General features: G+C 47.2%; 1 protein-coding gene across 6 annotated transcripts in view; it reads left to right on the top strand.

Annotated features, from left to right (window-relative positions):
* Positions 1 to 6,559: 6,559 nt before the first annotated feature.
* LOC120918987 (zinc finger protein 264-like) overlaps positions 6,560 to 23,751 on the top strand; it is a 52,634-nt gene continuing 35,442 nt past the window's right edge. For all 6 annotated transcript variants that reach the window (XM_040330910.1, XM_040330908.1, XM_040330909.1 and 3 more), the window contains exons 1-7: positions 6,560 to 6,659; positions 9,285 to 10,115; positions 11,347 to 11,460; positions 13,685 to 13,744; positions 16,435 to 16,576; positions 19,301 to 19,369; positions 20,974 to 21,048. In XM_040330910.1, the coding sequence (XP_040186844.1) occupies positions 9,294 to 10,115; positions 11,347 to 11,460; positions 13,685 to 13,744; positions 16,435 to 16,576; positions 19,301 to 19,369; positions 20,974 to 21,048 (1,282 nt within the window). In that variant the 5' untranslated portion in view covers positions 6,560 to 6,659; positions 9,285 to 9,293. The remainder of the gene's footprint in view (positions 6,660 to 9,284; positions 10,116 to 11,346; positions 11,461 to 13,684; positions 13,745 to 16,434; positions 16,577 to 19,300; positions 19,370 to 20,973; positions 21,049 to 23,751) is intronic.

Raw genomic sequence — 23,751 nt, 5'->3', positions numbered from 1 at the left:
ATGTTGTTCTACTGGGGAAGCGCTCAGTTGGCGCCCCCAGCACTATCACCACACTGTCATCGACAGTTCCCGGGCACATAAAAATTATTGGGAGCTGGTAGAACGCCTCCCAATCATGTGACCACTGTGATAACCAATCACAATGGTCGGGAGACCTGTTTTAATTTAGTCTCTTTAATGAAAGGCTCTAGAGGTGGTTTAAAGTATAACTAAAGGCAAAACTTTTTAAGAGTGGAGATGGACTAGAGCCCCTGTCAGTTTGTTTTGCTGTCTGTGCCCCCATTAAAGGAGAAGTACAGCCAAAGCTCGTTTTGCTGTCCTTCTGCTATGGATCACAGGAATGCAGTTCGTTTGGCACTCCCGTGACTCGTTTTTAGCAGACAGCAGGCTTAAGTTCGCTCTCTGCTGACATCACAGAGCTGGTCCAAGATCGGGCAAGATTGCAACCATGGAGTCAGGATCTGCCCAAATGCCTGGATCAGCACCCGGCTCAGCCTCTCAGCAAGCCGCTCAGAGGCTGGATTGGCACCCAGCTCAGCCTTATCAGAGAGGCTGAGCTGGCCACTCCTGCCCTCTCCACAGCCCAGCGAGCGAGGAGGGTGCAGAGCAGAGAGCTGCTGACTGACAAGTGGCTGAGCAGCATTCTGTAGTACCAAAGGTTGCAGGTTCTGACCCTCCTATGCCCACCCTCCCGCTGACGTGCCCAAAGCAGCCACCTCTTCTGCCTACCCCTGGTTGAAGTTGTGTTCTTCCATTGAGGTTATGTTGGCTGTGTCACGTTAGGCTGAGTTTAACAGCTTGTGAATTCTTGATGGTTATGTACAGTTTTGTCCATTGCTGCTCTGTGCAATGGTTTTGCACAGAGCAGCCCCGTTCCTCTTCTTTTAGGGTCCTCCATCAGCGGTCCTGGCTCCTACCCCCCCCACCCCTCCCCCCTGACAAGTGCCTTCATAGCAAGCCTCTTGCTTTGGGGGCACTCAAGCAGACTTTATTTTATTTATTTATTTATTTTCTCATTCAAGTTTAAGTTTATTTTCAAAATATAGACGGTGCATTCGTTATAATACAACAAAAAGTCATTATATCGCAATACACAATGACATATCTAGTATTATGCAGACTTGATTTTGAGCCGCGTTCCTGTGCATGGATATTGTCCATTTACATACAGAGCTTGGCTCAGCCCGCCCCCTGCTCTCTCCTTATTGGCTCACTGGCTTTCATTGACAGCAGCAGCCAATAGCTACTGCTGCTGTGTGAGGCGAGAGGGAGAGAGCTGCTGCTCTCATGCACATTGCTTAATAGAGGTGGTAAACAAGAGAAAAGAAAACAAAGGCGCACCAGCCTAGTGTATTACCGTTAAAAGATTTTAATGAATTAAAATGTATATACAGGGCCTACTCACAAGTGTAGTAGAAAGAATCGCAGTAAGGCTTAATCAACATAAGCTGTAATGAGAAGGCTGGGCTCTGATGAAGAGGCTTAGAGCTTCGAAACGCGTCAGCCGGCGGTGACCCCTTTCACTTACTCCGTGACCGGTCGGAGTGTGGTTCGAGGTCTTCTCACTGCAGCTTATGTTGATTAAGCCTTACTGCGATTCTTTCTACTACACTTGTGAGTGGGCCCTGTATATACATTTTAATTTATTAAAATCTTTTAACGGTACACTAGGCTGGTGCACCTTTGTTTTCTTTTCTCTTGTTTGGCACTAGGATATCCCCATCCATGAAGGGCAGCAAGGCCGGTGGCACCATTGTTGGTATTATCCTTATGGACAATTGACTTTTGGACTTTCCTCTTGTGCGCAGGAAAATTCGCTTTTTGTGTTCTAAAGTACTTAATAGAGGTGGGGCTCAGGCAAGTATAAAGCCCCTTTCACACTTGTGCGACTTGGGACTGCAGAGTCGCAGGACAAGTCGTGCCCCACAATTTCCAAAGAGTACCTTTCATATCTGTGCGTCTTCAAGTCGCACCAACTTCAAAGTAGTCCCTGTACTACTTTGGTCTGAGTTTGATGCGAGTTGACACACGTTTATACTGGCATTTCCTGAAATTGCGGACGCAATATTGCTGTAAAATTGCATCAAAATGGCGCGACTTTGAAATCGCGGTAGTATGGAAAGGGGCCTTAGGGGGGAACTGCACCCAGAAGGTTTTTCCTTAATGCATAGAATGCATTAAGGTAAAAAAAACACCTGCCTTTAGAACCCTTTCAATGTGTTACCTCCCCTGCGGTGCGGGTCCGAATCACATGCGATCTCTGAGATCACAGCAGTGTGAGCCCTGGTTCACACTGGGTACGATTTGAGATGCGATTTGACATGTCAAATCGCATCTCAAATCGGCGGCAATTGTTGGCAATGGCACTGTCCTAATCAGTGCGACACCGCATCTGCGATTTCAAAAAGTAGTTCCTGTACTACTTTTTGCGATTTCGGGCCGCGATTTACATTAAATTGCGGCCAAAATGGCGGCGGTAAAATCGCGCATTTTACCGCGATTTTGAATTCGCAGCAGTGTGAACCTAGGCTGAAGGCAGCCCATTTATTTGTTATTCCAACACAGCACACCACAATACATGACAGTGCAATTTATTTAAGTTTACCTTAATTTTAGAACTTACTGAGACTGTCAGCTTCAACATAAGGTGGCAGATGTGCAGATTCTCATTTGTTGTTTGCTGATATCTCAGCTGTTATATTAGAATGTTATGTGCAAAACTGACCCTTTGTTACAGCAGTGAACATTAATAAAAAATGTTTAGATTAAGCTTGAAGTCTGTCTTCTGGATGTTTATTTCCCCACAGCCAAGCAAAGATAAGATCTGGTGGCGGATAGGAAGCTGTGAAGATGTGTACTGTGTGATATGACTGCGTACCACAAGCTGCGTACCACAAGCTGATCACCTATTCCTAAGCATCTATTATAGGACGTCACACAGACGAAACACATTTAGTGGAGCCACGCTGCTGATGTCAAATCTGGTGACATCATTTCTGGTCGCTTGGAGTTCACTGCATTTTTTCCTGACACCAGGAAGTGCCATTAAATTGGATTGAGAGGGAACCTGTAAGTGCAGTTTTTAATACAAGCTTTTATAATAAACATTATTACACTATTACGGTCTCTTTCTTGGTGTATGGTCTGAAGTGTACCTGGAGGTGAAGTGGAAGCAGTGGAGTTATCATACGGAGGCACATGGGAGGAGAAGAACGTGTATAAAAAGCGCTGTTGACTTGCGTGTTTTAATAAGGGGTCATCACAATCTGGTGAGTGTTTTCCTACAGGGTGGTGTCAAGCACTTTATATGGTGGAAGAGCAGTACTGGAGAATTTGGACTGGCACTTTATTGGAGTTGGAGGACTAGATTTTTGCACATCAAAAAATTAGCACAAGCACTTTAATATTACACTGGTGGATGTTTGGAAGTTATATATATATATAATACACATACCCAGTATCTCACAAAAGTGAGTACACCCCTCACATTTTTGTAACTACGGTATTTTATTATATCTTTTCATGTGACAACACTGAAGAAATGACTCTTTGCTACAATGTTGTGTAGTGAGTGTACAGCTTGTATAACAGTGTACATTTTCTGTCCCCTCAACATAATGTCTAAACCGCTGGCAACAAAAGTGAGTACACCCCTAAGTGAATATGTCCAAAATGGGCCCAATTAGCCATTTCCCTCCCCGGTGTCATGTGACTCGTTAGTGTTACAAAGTCTCCGGTGTGAATGATGAGCAGGTGTATTAAATTTGGTGTTATCGCTCTCACTCTCTCTCATACTGGTCACTGGAAGTTCAACATGGTACCTCATGGCAAAGAACTCTCTGGGGATCTGAAAAAAGGATTTGTTGCTCTACATGAAGATGGCCTAGGCTATAAAAAGATTGCCAAGACCCTGAAACTGAGCTGCAGCATGGGGGCCAAGACCACCCAGCGGTATAACAGGACAGGTTCCACTCAGAACAGGCCTCGCCATGGTAGACCAAATAAATTGAGTGCACATGCTCAGCGTAATTTCCAGAGGTTGTCTTTGGAAAATAGACGTAGGAGTTCTGCCAGCATTGCTGCAGAAGATGAAAGGGGGGGGGGGGCAGCCTGTCAGTGCTCGGACCATACGCCTCTTCTAAAAATTATACACAAGAAAGTCCGCAAACAGTTTGCTGAAGACAAGCAGACTAAGGACATGGATTACTGGAACCGTGTCCTGTGGTCTGATGAAACCAAGATAAACGTATTTGGTGTCAGATGGTGTCAGGTGTGTGTGGCGGCAACCAGGTGAGGAGTACAAAGACAAGTGTGTCTTGTCCACAGTCAGGCATGGTGGTGGAAGTGTCATGATCTGGGGCTGCAAGAGTGTTGCCGACACTGGGGAGCTACCGATCATTGAGGGAACCATGCAGAAAATCACAGTGGGCTTCCTAGTTGATGTAATGCACACTGACGTGCAGTTACTACTGCCGTTGGCGCCTCTCCTCTATGACGCCCCCACACGCGCTACAGAGAGATACTGCCGGAAGTCAAGTGATGATACCGGAAGTCATGTACTGCCACTGACCTCTGCTCCGGTCCTGCCGCGCCAATCCCATGACAGTAGGGTGACCACATTTCCAAACTGCCATTCAGGGACACCCTGTCCCCCTTACCTTACCCAAAAAAAGATGAGGGGGGGACGGGGGAAATGTAGTCTCGGAGGTTGATGGGGAATTTGGCAGTGGGTTATTTGTCAGCTGAATGTGCCACTTGCCATCAGATGCAGTGCCGCTTGCCACCCATAGTACTGCTGTCACTCCCTTTGCATGAGTCCCGTGCATTACAGGAAAGGAGTGTAGTCGCTATCTGGAGAGTGAAGATCACACCAGTCCCTGCTGCTTGCCGCTAGGTTCCGGAGAAGGAGGAGGTGCTGAGGTGGGTGGGGATAGTAGTGCTGCACTAGGCGCAGGCCTCACTCCCGGCCTCACTGTCTGAGAGTAAATTGTCACTGGTTGCAAGACGCCAGGCAGCGCTGGCCCTAGCAACCAGTTCCGGAAATGTAGTTACTAGTTAGTAGGGGGTAACTGAGTCCTCTATTTCACTCCGGGACATTGTATTGTCCCGGAATGAAGGTGCCCGGGACCAGGGACAGACATGTCAATTGCGGGACAGTCCCGGGCAGTCCGGGACACGTGGGCACCCTACATGACAGCTAGTGGGCATGCTAGCAAATCAAAGGAAGTGGGAGTGTGTGCGGGCGCACAGCTTGTGCCCTGCACACGCCCTAAACACAGGCAAATCAGCTTCCCAGCCTGCAATCAGCTGATTGCAGGCTGGGAAGCTTCCCATAGACCGCCGCATGTCCGGCGCCTGGTCACTCCTAAAGTGACATTTTTTTTTTCAATTTTTTTTTCTTTTCACAGCTTGGGGGGGCGGCGCCCGAGCACCCCCTATCGGCGGGCCGCCACCGGCTGCCAGAATCCACAGCTTCCTACTGCGCTTTCTAATTGACCCAATGGCTGAGAAAAGGGGCTGAACCTTTGAGGGATAGCGCCGCGGCAAATGTGGCATGGGGCGGGGGGGGGGGGGGTGGTATGGGGGGAGGTAAGTGGAAGTTCCCCTTTTGAGTGGAACTCCGCTTTCACTTAGGTTTTTCTTTGGTGGAAGGTTAAAGTAGTAGAAAAAATATACAGCTAAAAAAAATGTGTTTTATTTTGGGCCAGTTTTCCTTTGATAATGAAGAAAAAAAATCCATTACCATTTACCACCAAATGAAAACCCAAATGCAGTATAGCCCACCTGGATGCACAAAGTAGTTGTGATGATGACTTGTGTACGGTTTTACTAACACGTGCCAACAGGGATGGACTGGCCATTGGGACTACAGGGAGTTTCCAGGTGGGCCGATGGCTCAGTGGGCCGGCCTCTGCTCCTCTGTCTCTCCCTCCCCGCAGCGCTCATCTCCTCTTCCTCCCCACAGCACTCACCTGGGGGAACAAAGAAGCAGGGGGGACGACAGAGGAGCATGACAGCTGACTCAACAGCTATGGCCTGGGAGTTTCTCACTTCTGCCTTATCTTGTCCCATAAGGGGGGGCACCAAACTGATTCTTTGTCCCGGGTGAAATAATGTCTAGCTTCCCCACTGGTACTGCCTACAAGAGTACCAGTACTAGCCGTTCTACTCTAATAAATAGAACGCCTAGTGAAGGGGGAGAGGGGGCTTGGGTGGCCGGGGGGGGGGGGGCAGGAGTTGTCCGGCCGCCATGGGAGAGACCTGTCAAAGTGGGCCAGTCTGGATGAAGTCCAGGGCCAAATTTCTGTCCCAGTCCAGCCCTGCGTGTCAAAGTTGCAAAATTGTGCTTAGGCATTTAGATTTGTTTTACCCTTTGGCACGAATGGGGTTAAAATAATATTTAAAATTACGAATCGATTGCAATTTTTATTTATTTTTATATTTTTTAAACATTTAGATGCCTAGCCTGGAGTTTATCTTTAAGAAAAGGATTGCAATCCATCCAGCTAACGGGCTTAAAGACTGCACTTCCCAGAATCCCGCGTGATGAAAGCAGGAAGTGATGCGGGTTGTCATCTCCCAGCCAGTCGGAGCCTCTGTTGTCTCTCCAGCTTGAACTTCCTGTGTGTGGGGGACTGTGGATCTGCTACAACAATCAGGTATCATGTATCAGGCCAGTGACATCATTCAGCCTGTGTGTATATGTGTGTGCGTTCTGTACCATCAGCGCCTCAGAGCACTACGAGTCTCAGCATGGCCTGCCGCACACAGGGCTGACTCTTATCCCAGGGTTGGGTCTTCTTTTGGCTTAGGGGTGCTGTGGACAGTGCCGATCCTGACCTCCCTGGGGCCCTAAGCAAAATGACATGTCACATTAAAGTTGGGGAGGGGGGGGGGGGGCACTGCCGACAGTGACCTCTTCTCCCATGCAACCAGCGAGGTGAGGGGCCGAAGATGACTTCTCACCAGGTGGGACCTCTAGTAATTTGGGGGGCCCTCCGCAGTTTTGCGGGGCCCTAAGCGGCTTGCATAGTGAGCCTATAGGGCGGATCGGCCCTAGCTGTGGAAATACAACTCCCATCATCATCAGTCTGCTGAGTACACCATGGGCTTGTGTACCATCAAAGAACTACAACTTCCAGCCCTCCCTACTATGTGTAGTTAGCTTGCTGTAGAACTACAACTTCCAGCATGCCTTTTGCCTGCGATTCCTTACTGCTATGGTACTACATATACCAGCATGCTTTTTTTCCCCCACATATGCTTTTGATGGTTAAGCGAATGGCTGCATGTTTGGTGCATGTAATGTACATCACATACATATATACGGGTGGAAGTGTATCTTCACATTCTTAATAAAGAGATTTCATTTTAGACATTTTGCTACAATGTGAACACAAGATGTATGTTTAGCATCATGCTGGTATTCATGTTTATTAAAGCGGAGGTCCACACAAAAATGGAACCTCCGCTTTTCGGAACCCTCCCCCCCTCCGGTGTCACATTTGGCATCTTTCAGGGGCGAGGGGGTGCAGATACCTGTACATACCTCCCAACCTTCCCGGATTTCGCGGTAAGTCCCGCGAGCAGTGCTATTGTCCCGTGATTTCGCGGCAAACCCCCCCCCTCCCCCGCGAAGACGCCGCCTAGTAAACAGGAGATTCTCGCTGTATGTAATCTGACGGCGCTCATCCTGCCCCCCTCCCTGACATGGGATTTGATCAGGCTGCATTCATGGCAATGGGGAGGCTGCAGATGGGCATTAATCAAGCTGCATTGATGGGCAATTGTGAGGCTACGGATGGGCATTGATGGGCAATTGTGAGGCTACAGATGGGCATTGATCAAGATGCATTGAAGGGCAATTGCAAGGCTACAGATGGGCATTGATAAAGCTGCATTGATGGGCAATTGCGAGGCTGCAGATGGGCATTGATTAAGCTGCATTGATGGGCAATGAAGAGGCTGCAGTTGGGCATTGATCAAGCTGCATTGATGGGCAATGGTGAGGCTGCAGTTGGGCATTGATCAAGCTGCATTGATGGGCAATTGTGAGGCTACGGGTGGGAATTGATAAAGCTGCATTGAAGGGCAATTTTGAGGCTGCAGATGGGCATTTATGGGCACTGACCCTCATTTTGCTTTATTTAAAATGTATTTATTTTTCCTGAAACTTCCCTCTTAAAATGAAGGTGTGTGTTATACGCCTGTGCGTGTTATATTACGATAAATACGGTAATTGGACTAATTTAACCACTTCCTGCCGGCCGTACGACTATATACGGCTGCAGTGTGGTTGCCAATTTCCGTGAGGCCGTCTATACACGGCCTCCAGCCACTGGGGGGCGCGCGTGCCCGCCGCATCACTGAGATGCCGATGCACGTGACTGGCGGCCGCTATGTCCGCCAGGCACCCGCGATCGGCGGTTACACAGACAAGGACGTGGATCTGTGTGTGTAAACACACAGATCCACGTCCTGTCAGGGGGAGAGGAGACCGATCTGTGTCCCTTGTACATAGGGACACAGATCGGTCACCTCCCCCAGTCAGTCCCCTTCCCCCACAGTTAGAAACACTATGCAGGGTACACATTTACCCCCTTTCTCACCCCCTAGTGTTAACCCCTTCCCTGCCAGTCACATTTATACAGTAATTAGTGCATATTTATAGCACTGATCGCAGTATAAATGTGAATGGTGCCAAAAATGTGTCAAAAGTGTCCGATGTGTCCGCCGCAATGTCGCAGTCCAAATAAAAATCGCAGATCGCCGCCATTACTAGTAAAAAGAAAAAAAAATATTCTGTCCACTATTTTGTAGGCGCTATAACTTTTGCGCAAACCAGTTGCTTATAGCGATTTTTTTTTTTACCAAAAATATGTAGAAGAATACGTATCGGCCTAGACTGAGAAAATGTTTTTTTTGTTTTTTTAAATTGGGCTATTTATTATAGCAACGAGTAAAAAATATTGTTTTTTTTTTTCAAGATTGTCGCTCTTTTTTAGTTTATAGCGCAAAAAATAAAAACCGGTGATCAAATACCACCAAAAAAAAAAGCTCTACTTGTGGGGAAAAAAAGGACGTCAATTTTGTTTGGGAGCCACGTCACAATTGTCAGTTAAAGCGACGTAGTGCCTGAAGCTGAAATTTCACCTGGGCAGGAGGGGGGGTATATGTGCCCAGTAAGCAAGTTGTTAATTTGTTTTGTGCACTACTCTTGCGCAGTTTTCCATTTATTTTGAAAGTTTCATCTGCTGTGTATAATAATCCGATTTTGTCTGCAGGTGGAAGCCATGCCAAAATGTATCTTCCCATCCTGCCCGCACTTCATGGGAAAGAACTGCTTTTCCCCCGGCATAACTTTGCACGTCTTTCCCAAAGATCTCGCCCGGATAAAGCTGTGGCTTCAGCAGACTGGTCAGTACTGTGACGACATTGATGACTTCGCTGAGAAAATTTTGTCTTCGAAAATGGGTTCTTACCGCATGTGCTCGGCCCACTTCGTTCCCAAATCTTACATGACCCAGGGGACCAAAGTGGTCCTCAAACCGGACGCCGTGCCCACAGTCTTCCCCGGGAATGTGGTGGAAGTCGCCATAAAACACGTTCCTCAGAAGAAGAAGCAGCGCTTGGAAGAGAAGGAGGCTGGGAAAAAAGAGCGTTGGTCCCAGGTGGACGCTGGCACCTCCACCATACACATCTTACAGACGGAGATGGGCACACAGACTGATATGACTACGGTGACCATCCAGTCTTGCTCCGTCAGCGTCCCCCGCTGGAATACCTATGACAGAGGCATCCAATGGCCTGAATACGAGTTCAACTTTTATGGGGAAGACTGGAAGGTGCAGCTGGACCACATGTATTTTAACAGCAGATTTAAATGTGTTCAGGAGTTGCCCAATGTAGAACAGGAAGAGATTATGAAGGACCATTATCAAGTTCCTTCCACGTTGCAACATGGCTCCTCCCCCGAGGATCATCGTGTCGCCCAACAGGAACCTCTTAAGCAGGAGTCTGAACCTCACACCTCCCCCGAAACACCGGAAGGATGCTTCTTCTCCAAATGTTCCCTGCGAAACAAGAAAACATTATGTATCCTACAGGCCAAACTGGTGAGTACATGGCTTGTTTTATGGAGAACGTCAGGAGAACTGGAAAGTGTTGTTCTAGAACAGGGGTCTTCGACCTTTCTAAACAAAGGGTCGGTTTACTGTCCTTCAGACTTTAGGGGGCCGGACTGTGGCCAGTGGGAGTAGAAAATGTCTTGGGGGGGGGGGGGTCAGTGTGAGTAAACAATGCCCCATCTTTGATATTAGGGAGAGGAATAGTGCCCCAATGTTGGTGTCAATGGCAGGAATAGTGTCGCATCGTTGGTGTCAGTGGGAGGAATAGTGCCCCATTGTTGTTAGTGGGAGGAATAGAACCCCCATCATTTGTGTCAGTGGGAGGAATAGTGCCCCATTAGTGTCAGTGGGAAGAATAGTGTCCCATCATTGGTGTCAGTGGGAGGAATAGTGTCCCATCATTGGTGTCAGTGAGATAAATAGTGCCCCATCGTTGGTGTCAGTGGGAGAAATAGTGGCTCAATGTTGTCAGTGGAAAGAATAGTGCCCCATTGTTTGTGTCAGAGGGAAGAATAGTGTCCCATCGTTGGTGTCAGTTGGAGGAATAGTGCCCCATTGTTTGTGTCAGTGGGAGGAATAGTGCCCATCGTTGTCAGCGGGAGGAATAGTGCCCATCTGTGTTAGTGGGAGGAATAGTGGCTCAATGTTAGTGGAAATAATAGTGCCCCATTGTTTGTCAGTGGGAGGAATAGTGTCCCATCGTTGGTGTCAGTTGGAGGTATAATTCCCCATCATTGGTGTCAGTGGGAGGAATAGTGCCAGTGGGGGGAATAGTGCCCATCGGTGTCAGTGGGAGGAATAGTGGTTCAATGTTGTCAGTGGAAAGAGTAGCATTGTTGTCACACTGGGACAGGAAGTGTGTTATGACTACAGTGCACCTCCCTCATCTCCATAACATCATTGTGTTGTTCAGTAGTCCAGTAGGGGAGAACTGTGCAGGGCTGATGATGCTTGGGAATTCATCTCAGCAGAGAGCAGAAGGAGTTACTGGCTAAATTGATTTCTGGCAGAATCGAACGGCATTTTTGATATATAACATATAAATGCTTCCAATGTTATATGTAGAAGAGCAAAAGGAATCAAACGAGAGACATTTATTGTTTTCTTTTACCAACACTTTATTCTCATTTCCTTAAAGTACCAGTGTTAGAAAAAGAAAGCGGCTTCCTGAAGCTCAGGGCAGATATGAGCTCATGTTGTGCCTTTCCCTTCCTGCTAGGTGGCGCTCCTGAGACACATGACTGAAGCACCACATATGGGCAGTTACAAGAGGCAGCGGACCAGGAAACTGCTGAGTCAGATTGTGGAGCTCGTGTGTCTTGTGGCTGGAGAGGTGAGGACTGGGACCGACAGATATGTCCAGTAAGGCCTTTTCATTCATATTTCTTATTCTGCTGCCCTAGGGTGGAAATAAGGGTCATATTAGTATGGCACCTAGTTGAGATGCACTATATTGTCAAAAGTATTGGGACACCTGCCTTTACATGCACTTTTAATGGCATCCCAGTCTTGGTCTGTAGGGTTGAGTTTGCAGCTATAACAGCTTCAACTCCTCTGGGAAGGCCGTCCACAAGGTTTAGGAGGGTGTCTATGGGAATGTTTGACCGTTCTTCCATTTATGAGGTCAGGCAGTGATGTTGGAGGAGAAGGCCTGGCTCGCTGTCTCCACTCTAATTCATCTCAAAGGCGTTCTATCAGGTTGAGGTCAGGACTCTGAACAGGCCAGTCAAGTTCCTCCACCCCAAACTTTGCTCATCCATGTCTTTATGGACCTTGCTTTATGAACTGGTCCAAATCATTTGGTGGAGGGGGGATTATGGTGTGGGGGGGTTGTTTTTCATGGGATGGGCTTGGCCCCTTAGTTCCAGTTAAGGGAACTCCTTAAAGCAGAGTTCCACCCAAAAATGGAACTTCCAATTTAAAAAAGGTGACCCCCTGACATGCCACATTTGAGGGGGAAGGGGAGGGGAAACCCCCTTTTTAAAGGGTTCCAGGTCCCACTTCCTCCCTAGGTCACCTTGGCAACCGGAAGTAAGTCACCTCTCTCCCACCCCTCTCCGCAATCATCTAGGACACGTCACAGGTCCCAGGTGATTGCTCCGCCAATCACGGTGCGCAGCACGGCTTGCACATGTGCAGTGCATGCCCGGTTGTGAAGCCACAGACGAGCGTCCACAGTGACAATGCCGGCGCCGCAGAGAGGAGGGGGAGACAAGCGGGGCTTTGTTCCCCTGCATCGCTGGACCCTGTACAGCAAGGATATGCAATTAGCGGACCTCCAGCTGTTGCAAAACTACAAGTCCCATCATGCCTCTGCCTCTGGGTGTCATGCTTGTGGCTGTCAGAGTCTTGTAATGCCTCATGGGACTTGTAGTTCTGCAACAGCTGGAGGTCCGCTAATTGCATATCCCTGCTGTACAGGTAAGTGTCCGATTATTAATGCTCAGCAGCTGCAGTATTTGTAAAAGGGCATACATGTAGTGAGCAAAACCAACAAAAGAGAACTTTATTACATTAAATTCCAATTTTATTATAGAAAATTAAAATAAGACGTAGTAAGCACATCCATGTAAAGTGCACATTTGTAGTACAGAAAATATTCCTGGTTTTACAAAAAAATGGACCACATAAGCAGCTTGACGCGTTTCGAAAACATTGTTTCTTCTTCAGGATCGCATGTGAACACATATGATGTCCAGAACAGGGTCAAAATATAATAAAAGTGTTAAAAAACCTTGTCTTGTACAATAGAGTTCCAGTGAGTCAGCCACGTGATAGAACAGCAGGGTGCATGTAGTGGATCATAGGCGTATAATACGCATTAGGTACCAGCAGTTACCAACAACTATCACCCCGCATGGATAGAATATGCAAAAAGTAGTCTCAGGGCAGCCAAAGAATAAATAGGATATAATGCACTCTATGGGCAAAAGTTTATAAAAGCCTGACCATCACACCTATATGAGCATGTTGGATTCCAATTCATGTCTATTAATATGCAATTGTCCCTGCTTTGCATCTATAACATCCTCCACTCCTCTGGAAATGCCGTTAATAAGGTTTTGGAGGGTGTCTGTAGGAATGTGTGCTCATTTCTGAGGTCAGGTACTGATGTTGGAGGAGAAGACCTGGATCACAGTTGGTGTTCCATTTCGTGCCAATGGTGTTCAGTAGGGTTGAGGTCAGGACTCAAGTTCCTTCAAACCAAACAGGTCACACCATGTCTTTATAGAGCTGACTTTGTACACAGGGTGGGGGGCACAGTCATGGTGGAACAGAAAAAGGTCTTCCCCAAACTCTTACCACAAGGGTGGAAGTGCAAAACTATCTAAAATATCTTTGTATGCTTCACTGGAAGCTCCAGCTGTCAGGCAGTTGGGGGGGGGGGGGGGGCATATCATTTTGGCCATATGGTATAGATCCATGTCTGAAAATAGTGTATTTAGTAAATGGTGTGGGAGAGTGTGCTGCACCCTATACATTTTGTGTATCTAAATTTGTTCTTTGACTGTACTTTGTGACTGCCGGGCGAGTTCCACATTCTTTATATTTCGCAGGATTTGAAGCTGGTGAAGAAGAATGAAGATCTCAGCAAATTCTATCAGAAGGAAGGACAGGTGAGTGAGTGGACCAGGCAGAGGGGTGGAGTTCTGACTACAGGTAGTGTTATGTGGAACAGTCAGACAGCGGCGGATCCAGAGTCTAGTCTTGGGAGGGGCATTGTCAGATAATTTTGCGGTCAATTTGTCGGGGCAATGGCTGGTGTTGGCGCTTCAATCATCACAGCCCCATGGTTGTTATGGTGTCAGGAGGTGTCAGAGTGAGGGCGGGCGGTGAGAGATGATGTCAGAAAGCTGCTACACATCAGAATATGCAACCAAAGTGATGTTGCATTGCGGCCATCTTGGTACACCCGCACGCAGTAAACTTAGAGTTAGAAGTCGGCAAGCGGACATCTTTATACACCCACCCGGAGTCTTGCTTTTCACAGATATTTTTAACAGTATACTCGGCTTATATAGTGAAATATTAGTTGGGTTTACTGTTTAAAATATCTGTGAAAAGCAAGACTTTGGTGGGTGTATAAAGATGTCCGCTTGCCGACTTCTAACTCTAGGCTTACTGCGTGCGGGTGTACCAAGATGGCCGCGACGCAGCGTCACTTCAGTTGCATCTTCAGATGGGGAGCGGCTTCCTGACAGAACACCTGCCCGCTCACAAGCCTGACCGGTACGGCGGCATGATTGTCTCACTCGCCGGCCTGCCCGTTCGCTCGCTCACCTGCCGGCCTGCTCAGTCACCTGCCGGCTCACTCGCTGCTTATTTTCTCGGGGGGAGCAATTGCCCCGTTGCATGTTGACTTTAGGAGTGATCTCACCAAGAGTAGGGTACGATCTATATTCGGACGATCATTGTAGGGTATCCATGGATCTCACACCTTCAAGTACTTGGTGTGAAAGTCCTCCAAATTGAAAGTAAGCTTCTTACGCTGTGTTTCCTCTTTTTAACCACTTCCCTACCACATGCCGTCATATGACGTCCTTGACTTTGTGCGGTGATATCTGAATGATGGGTGCAGCTACAGGCATCTTTCAGATATCCTTCTTTTTAGCCGGCGATTTTGTGCACGGTAAGAACGATCACAGTGGCAGTTCCACCACTTGATCGTTCTTATAGGCAACACCCCCCCCCCCCCCCCTCTCACCGCCATCCGGTGCTTCTCCGGGCTCTCCCGTGCCAATCGGAGCCCGGAGAACGAATCTTCCGGCGCCGGCTGACGACGATAGAGATTTCCGAAAGACTAGATGGTCAGCAGTCATCTCTATGACTGCTGACGTCACGCCCGGGTTCCCGGAAGTAAACAAAGCCGCAATCACGGCTGTCAGCATGAGATCAGTGAATTTATTTTCCCGATCTCATGCTTTCCAGCCTGGAGGAGAGATGTGAGGTCTTATTGACCCCGCATCTCTCCATAAAGAGGACCTGTCACACACCATTCCTATTACAAAGGATGTTTACATTCCTTGTAATAGGAATAAAAGTGATCAAAAAAAGTGTAAAAAAATAAATAAAAAATTGAGTAAAATTAATAAATAAATACATTTTAAAATGCCCCTGTCCCTGGTAGCTCGTGCTCAGAAGCGAACACACACGCAAGCCCCGCCCACATATGTAAACGCAGTTCAAACCACACATGAGGTATCGCCACGTGCAACAATTCTAGCACTAGACCTCCTATGTAACGCTAAGCTGGTAACCTGTAAAAAAAATTAAAGCGTCGCCTATGGAGAATTTTAAGTACCGAAATTTGGTGCCTTTCCATGAGTGTGCGCAATTTTAAAGCGTGACACGTTGGGTATCTATTTACTCGGCGTAACTTCATCTTTTACATTATACAAAAAAATTGGGCTAACAGTTTTTGTTATTTTTTAATTTATTAAACCGTTTTTTTTTCCCCCCAAAAAAATAGCGTTTGAAAAATTGTTGTGCAAATACTGTGCGAGATAATAAGTTGCAATGACCGCCATTTTATTCCCTGGGGTGTCTGCTAAAAAAAACCATATATAATGTTTGGGGGTTCTGAGTAATTTTCTAGCAAAAAAATTATGAATTTTACATAAAGGAGAGAAGTGCCAGAATAGACCCGGTATGGAAGTGGTTAAAAGTAGGAGGTGTAAAAAAATGTTTTATCCAAGTTGATGACCTCAATGAAAGAACCATAAAGGATCTCTATATGGTCGCCGGGTGCTACTCCATGAACCGTGTATGAGCTGCACTGATGGATGCCTTGCCATTCTTTATTTGCCCAACTTCTTTGTGAAAAGTAAAAACGAAAATGAGATGTACAGTAAAACCTTGGTTTGAGAGTAACTTGGTTTGAGAGCGTTTTGCAAGACAAGCAAAATGTTTTAATAAATCTTGCCTTGATATACAAGCGATGTCTTGATATAAGAGCAGCGTCATGTCACAACTGAGTATAAAAGAGAAGAGAGGAGCCTCTAAGTGTAGCAATATGGTTACATTTAATGAAGGTACAACATTCAGCAACTTATTGCTACACTTAGAGGCGCCTCTCTTCTCTTTTATACCCTGTAAAAAAAAACGCTTTGATAAACAAGTGCTTTGGATTACAAGCATGTTTCTGGAATGAATTATGCTTGCAAACCAAGGTTTTACTGTATGTATTTCCATCTAGTTGGTATCGTTGTGTGTCCTCATAAAGAAATAATAGGCCATTATGTCTCCTCTGTTAGCGAACAGTGGCAGGGGACTGTGATTTAGCCAATCGCTGTCCTGTGTGTTTCAGATTCCAGTACGCTATCAGGACGTGGCTGTGTTCTTCACTAGAGAGGAATGGAATTACATAGAAGAAAACGAAGAGCTTTACAAGAAAGAAATCCTCAGTGACCCCAATGAATCTAAGGAGGACCAAATAGAGGACTTCATAGGTGACACTGGCATTGGCTGTATTTCTGTCTTGTTACGCTGTAGGATTGTTCTATATCAGTGGTCTCCAAACTGCGGCCTGGGGGCCCAACACGGCCTTTATACGGCCCTTGGGGCACTTTTCCTCCAACTGATACAAGACATTATTCCTCCCACTGACACCAACAATGGGGAATAATACCTGCTATTGACTTCAGCAATGGGGCACGATTTCTCCCATTGATGCCAACGATAGGGCACTATTCCTCCTAAGTACATGAACGATGGGGCACTATTTCTCCCATTGATACCAACATTGGGACGCTATTCTTCCCACTGACACCAACATTGGGGAACTATTCCTCCCACTGACACCAACATTGGGGAACTATTCCTCCCACTGACACCAACATTGGGGAACTATTCCTCCCACTGACACCAACATTGGGGAACTATTCCTCCCACTGACACCAACATTGGGGAACTATTCCTCCCACTGACACCAACATTGGGGAACTATTCCTCCCACTGACACCAACATTGGGGAACTATTCCTCCCACTGACACCAACATTGGGGAACTATTCCTCCCACTGACACCAACATTGGGGAACTATTCCTCCCACTGACACCAACATTGGGGAACTATTCCTCCCACTGACACCAACATTGGGGAACTATTCCTCCCACTGACACCAACATTGGGGAACTATTCCTCCCACTGACACCAACATTGGAGATCCCACTGACACCAACATTGGAGATCCCACTGACACCAACATTGGAGAACAATTCCTCCCACCGACACCAACATTGGGGAACTATTCCTCCCACCGACACCAACATTGGGGAACTATTCCTCCCACCGACAGCAACATTGGGGAACTATTCCTCCCACTGACAGCAACATTGGGGAACTATTCCTCCCACTGACAGCAACATTGGGGAACTATTCCTCCCACTGACAGCAACATTGGGGAACTATTCCTCCCACTGACAGCAACATTGGGGAACTATTCCTCCCACTGACACCAACATTGGGGAACTATTCCTCCTCCTAATACCAAAGTTGTTACCCTCCAGATACTGTTTGGATCCACAGAGTGGGTATAAATCTGATCTCAGATGTGCTGGAGATTCACTATATTGTCAAAAGTATTGGGACACCTGCCTTTACACGCACATGAACTTTAATGGCAGTCTCAGTCCGTAGGGTTCAATATTGGGTTGGCCCCGCCCTTTGCAGCTATAACAGCTTCAACTCTTTTGGGAAGGCTGTCCACAAGGTTTAGGAGTGTGTCTATGGGAATGTCAACCCAATATTGAACCCTACGGACTAAGACTGCCATTAAAGTTCATGTGCGTGTAAGGGCAGGTGTCCCAATACTTTTGACAATATAGTGTAGCTGTCTTCTTCAGAGGGGGAATCTCCCCACTGGAGGCTCAAACAGGAATGTCAACCTGACGGAGATTCCATCCCCCTCCTTGCTCTAGCCTGATAAAATGTTTTAGATATACATACACTAGAATGGTTTTAACTAACATTTAAAAAAGGTTTGTTTTTTGATGTTTTATTTTTTTTACTATTTACTGTATGTGTAAAAATACTTGACAAAGTGTCGCCAGAGAGCTATGGGTTAGCAAAAAAAGCAGCTTACTTTGCAGCTCCCTTTGTCTGATTGAAACCTCAGACTGAGCCATCTGTTTTCTGTAAACATAGAGGCCTGGATTCTCAAACGAGTTACGCCGGCGTATCTCTGAGTTTGAGGCGTCGTATCTATGCGCCTGATTCATAGAATCAGTTACGCATAGATTTGTATTAGATCCTACCGGCGTAAGTCTCTTACGCCGTCGTATCTTAACTGCATATTTACGCTGGCCGCTAGGGGCGTGTACGCTGATTTACGCCTAGAAATATGTAAATCCGCTAGATACGTGAATTCACGAACATACGCCCGGCCGATGCAGTACAGATACGCCATTTACGTTAGGCTTTTCCCAGCGTAAAGTTACCCCTGCTATATGCGGCGTACCAATGTTAAGTATGGACGTCGTTCCCATGTCGAATTTTGAAAATTTTACGTCGTTTGCGTAAGTCGTTCGCGAATAGGGCTGGGCATCATTTACGCTCACATCGAAAGCATTGGCTTCTTGCGGGTTAATTTGGAGCATGCGCACTGGGATACTTTCACAGACGCCGCATGCGCCGTTCGTAAAAAGCGTCATTTACGTGGGGTCACATAAAATTTACATAACACACGCCCACATCTACCACATTTGAATTAGGCGGGCTTACGCCAGCCTATTTACGCTAAGCAACTTTCGTTTGAGAATACGGCACTTGTCTGTAAAAGTTGCGGAGGCGTAACGTAAATAGGATACGTTACGCCCACACAAAGATACGCCATTCTACGTGAATCCGGGCCATAATGATGTTTTAAAGGGGGTTTTTGTCCATTCGCAGTGATTATTGTGGATGGAGGAATCTGTTATTTTTCTTTCATTATAGTCCTGACTATAACAAAAAGAGGAAGGAAAGATGTATAAAACCGCTACACCACTCCCTATGACATAACGGGAAGTTAAGAAAGGAACATATTGGTTTTTGCAACCATAATAGTTGTGTTGGAGGTCGGTGTGTTCATTTTTTTTATAGCGTGTTGTGTTTCTCTATATACCAATAATACTGTATGCGTGCACGTGCGTGCGCGTGTGTGGCTGGTTTTGACGCTTTGTTTGATTTTACAGATGATTTGGAGGAGGATGCGGATATAACAGACGACCATTTCTTCAAGCTTCTGGAAGTGAACTCACAAGGTACAGAAATCCCAGATGTTGGTAAGAAACGTCTGTAAGTCCCTCCTGTTTTTAGGAAGAAGATTGTTGAATTAATTTATTTGGGGTTTGGCCTGCGGGGGGCGCGCACTCTTACGTGAGCCGTGATTGGCGAAAGCTGGGTGAATTCTGCAAGTGCCGGAGCACATAATAAGGTGTCCTTTCTTCAAGCATTTCCATTCATTGTGTTGGCCAAAACTGAGCCTGATAATACCAACTTCCACATCTTTACCTGTTTTATAACAACCGAAAAGATAATACTTCTAATTTACTACTACTCTTAGTAGCGATAACTTATGTGGAGAGGGTATTCATTTATGCCGGGGACTCCAAACTTTCTATGCAAAGGGCCAGTATACAGTACATGTTGATGCGATAGAAGGCAACAAGGTCAGGCCAACAACACAGAGTAAAATTGGTTTTAATGGGAGAAATAATGCCCCATTGATGGTGTCAATGGGAGGAATAGGCCTTGTATCAGTGGAAGAAATAATGCCCCATCATTGGTATTAGTAGGAGTAATAGTGCTCCATCATTGGTGTCAGTTAGAGGAATAGTGTCCCATAATTGGCATTGGTGTCAGTGGGAGGAATAGTGCCCCATCATTGGTGTCAGTGGGAGGAATAGTGCCCCATCATTGGTGTCAGTGGGAGGAATAGTGCCCCATCATTGGTGTCAGTGGGAGGAATAGTTTGCCATCGTTGGTGTCAGTGGGAGGAATAGTGTCCAATCATTCGTATAAGTAGCAGAAATGTAGTGCCTCGTCATTGGTGTCAGTGGAAGAAATAATGCCCCACCATTGGGGTCTGTTGGTGAAGTAGTACCCCATCAAGGGCCAGATAAAAGAAAACAATGGGCCACATCCGGCTCTGGGGCTGCAGTTCGAAGACCACTGATCTATGCTTTAAAAAGATGAATACCGTGTTACTGACAGCAGCTGGTATTCACTTAGGCCCCTTTCACACTGGGTGGCGGTGGCGGTAAAGCGCCAATATTTTTAGCGGTGCTTTGCCGTTGAAATTGCGGTGGTATTCGGCCGCTAGCGGTGCGGTTTTACCCCCCCACTAGCGGCCAAAAAAGGGTTAATACTGCTGGCAATGCGCCTCTGCAGGTTTCCCATTGCTTTCAATGGGAAGAAGCGGTGGAGGAGCGGTTAACACACCGCGCCTTCACCGCTCCAAAGATGCGGCTAGCAGGACTTTTGAAGAGGTCCTGCTAACGCACCGCTTCAGTGTGAAAGCCCTCGGGCTTTCACACTGGAGAAACAGCAACCGCTGTTTCAGGTCTTTTTGTAGGCGCTATTTTTAGCGCAATAGCGCCTGCAAACCGCCCCAGTGTGAAAGGGACCTTAATGAATGGGAGCCAATCAATGTGGTTGTTGATCATGTGCTCACTGTGAGAGCCAATTGTGGTTATCAAAATGCAAGGTTGGCCTATCAGCCAGACCCCATCAGTATGGAATGTAGAATTACATGGGGGGGGGGGGCGATCCTACACTTTAAATCGGGTATTTATGGGGCATATCGGTAAAGTACCTAAATCACCGGGAAGTCATGAGTGTAACTCTACCCGTCTTTCCTTCTCAGGTCACAGTCCAGGAGCCGCGCCAGTGGGTAGGAAAAGGAAAAAGGTGTTGCTGCCCACCATGCCGTGTATTTCGGGTGAGTCTCATGCCACACAAATCACATTCTGACAGTACTAGGGAGGCCGCTGACCGGAATATATGTGGGATATATATTTAACATTGGAAATTATTTATTACAAAAGCACTGCTAAGTGCTGTATGATTATATACTGTACAGTGGAACCTCGGATTGTGAGAAAGGCGGTTAACGAGCGTTTCGCAATACGAGCGCTGTGTTTTTAAAAATCATGACTCATTTGCGAGTGTTATCTAGCAAAACGAGCAGGATTCAAACCAAAGCAGTGTGCAATACCGCGTTTGGCCCGAGATGGGGGGGCGTCTGAGCCAAACAGAGCCGCTCGGAAATGCTCAGAAAATCTCGGAAATACTCCGTTCCCAAGCCTTTCCGATTTCAGCTGAGGTGTCCTCGGGCCTTTCCGAGTGTTTACGAGGCTCTCCGGCACCCCCCCCCCCCACCTCTGGCCACATGCGGTATTGCATGCCATTGAAGTCAATACGGAACAAATTATTTTTGTTTCCATTGACTTCAATGGGGAAACTCGCTTTGCTATGCAAGAACTTTGGAACGGATTATGCTCATAATCCAAGGTTCCACTGTACCTTGGTCTCCAGACAAGCTGACCTATGGGGACTGACCCACTGGATGTGTGTTTAGCTGGGATTACCTAATAACTTTTATGTACAATGTCTCTGTGCTTTAGTAATATACACATACTAGGGCCAATTTACACACCAGCATGTCTTTAAAGTGTGGGAGGAAACTGGAGTACCTGTAGAAAACCCAGGCAAGCACAGGGAAAACTTAGACTCAATACAGATAGTGTTCTGATAGAAAAGTCCTAGTGCTGTATGAAATTTCAAAGGCAATATACGATTGTGTCAGTGGGGGGAATAGTGTCCCATCATTGGTGTCATTGGGAGGAATGGTGCCCCATCATTGGTGTCAGTGGAAGAAACAGTGCACCATCATTAAAGTCAATGGGAGGAATGGTGTCCCATCATTGGTGTCAATGGGAGGAATAGTGTCCCATCATTGGTGTCAGTGGGAGGAATAGTGTCCCATCCACCATTGGAGCACAGGTGTGTGAGGAGGAAGGTGTGTCTGGAGCTGCTGTGTGAGAAGGGAGTTGCCTGGAAATCTCTCCCAGCTCTCCTGGCCCCTTTCTGGGGAAGCCATGGAGGGCAGTGGGGCCTCTCCTGCTGGAGGCTCTCAGCCATCTCCTGGGCCATCTGCTGACATGTCTGCCCCTCTACAAGCCTCAGCTGGTGATCTCTCTGCCCCTGGTGTGGATGAAGGCTCGGAGGCCATTCGGGAGCGAGTGGTGGCCGGCATAAAAGTCCTAAACCGGGAGAGGGATAAGCTGTACAAGCTACGTGCGGAGCTGAAGCGCCTGCGAAGGCAACGTGAAGGCTTGCATAGCCTGAAACGCGGATCCATGGATCCAGAGATCCAATTGGCCAAGGTCCGTGTGGACCACCAGGAGACCATCGTGGCCATAATGGAAGGAAGGGATGGTCCTTTCAAGGAAAAGTTCTGCAACGACAAGAGGTTTGCAAAGGTGACAAAGATGGAGGTGGAGGAGGAGGAGACCCCCAGTTCTGACCCCCTGCCCCCCCAGGGAGAGGTAAGCACCCCAATGCCTTCCCAGGACTCAGGAGGCATGCTGAGGGTGATCCAGGTAATGGAGTCTCCTGTGCGGGGGGATCAGATGGTTTTCAATGATGAAGATATTGCAGATGGTGTACCTGATAAAGTGAAGCCAGCTAAGCCCCATGTTGTGAATAAGACTGTGTTTGTACCATCTAGCACCATGCCTGATAATGTGCCTAATAATAAGACTGTATGCAGTAATAATGTGCCTGCTGAGGCTGCAATGCAGCAAGAGACACGTTTAAAAAATGACATTCCTGTGAAGGAACTGCAAGTCCCAGCAGAACCCATTAACCCTCCTGCTGCTGAGACCAGAGCTGATTGCCCCACTGCTGCTCAGGACTCCACAGCGCAGCATCAGGACACAGCTGGTACTGCAACAGCAACCGTGACTGTTCCTGATGGGAATGTGTGTGTGACTGATAAAAATCATCCCAGTTCAGGTGTTATGGACAATGGTCCCGTTTCAGATATGATGGACAATGGTCCCAGTTCAGATATGATGGACAATAATACCAACTCTATTCATGTAGACAATGTACAGCATAAAGTGACTTCGGTGTGGGGTCTTGGCCCCAATAAACCCACTTTCGCTCAGGTGGTGCGTTCTGCCCCTGGTAGCTCCGCCCCCAAGCAGGGTTTTCCCCTGCGAGCTACCACCTCGAGCCCCCCAGGATTTGGTCTTGGGTCTCTAGCTTCGGCTGGGGGTCCAAGACGCAATGTTGTCATCCTGAAATGGGAAGGTGGTGCAATCCCCCCTGCAAGGCGTGCAGTGGTGGATTTAATCCTGGAAATGGGTTTTGGGGTAAATGATTTGTATGCTTTTATTCATGTGTCAGGGACGCGAGAGTATACAGTCAGTTTCACCAAGCCAGAGGGTCTTGACCTGTTCTGGGAGCGGTATGAGGCCCGGTGCAGGTCAAGACCCGAATGGGAAAGTCTGGCCCCAGTTGCGATTTCGCAGCGGTCAACAGTAAAAAAGATCACTATCATCCTCACCAATGAGAGCGTCCCTGCCAGGGATCTGGAGGTCTGGTTGAGGAACTACGGGGAAGTTTTGACCAAACC

This window comes from Rana temporaria, chromosome 12 (assembly GCF_905171775.1).
Source record: "Rana temporaria chromosome 12, aRanTem1.1, whole genome shotgun sequence".
In the NCBI taxonomy this organism is placed as follows: domain Eukaryota; kingdom Metazoa; phylum Chordata; class Amphibia; order Anura; family Ranidae; genus Rana; species Rana temporaria.
Note: the sequence above shows the minus strand (reverse complement) of the source record. Positions and strands in the feature narration are given on the sequence as shown.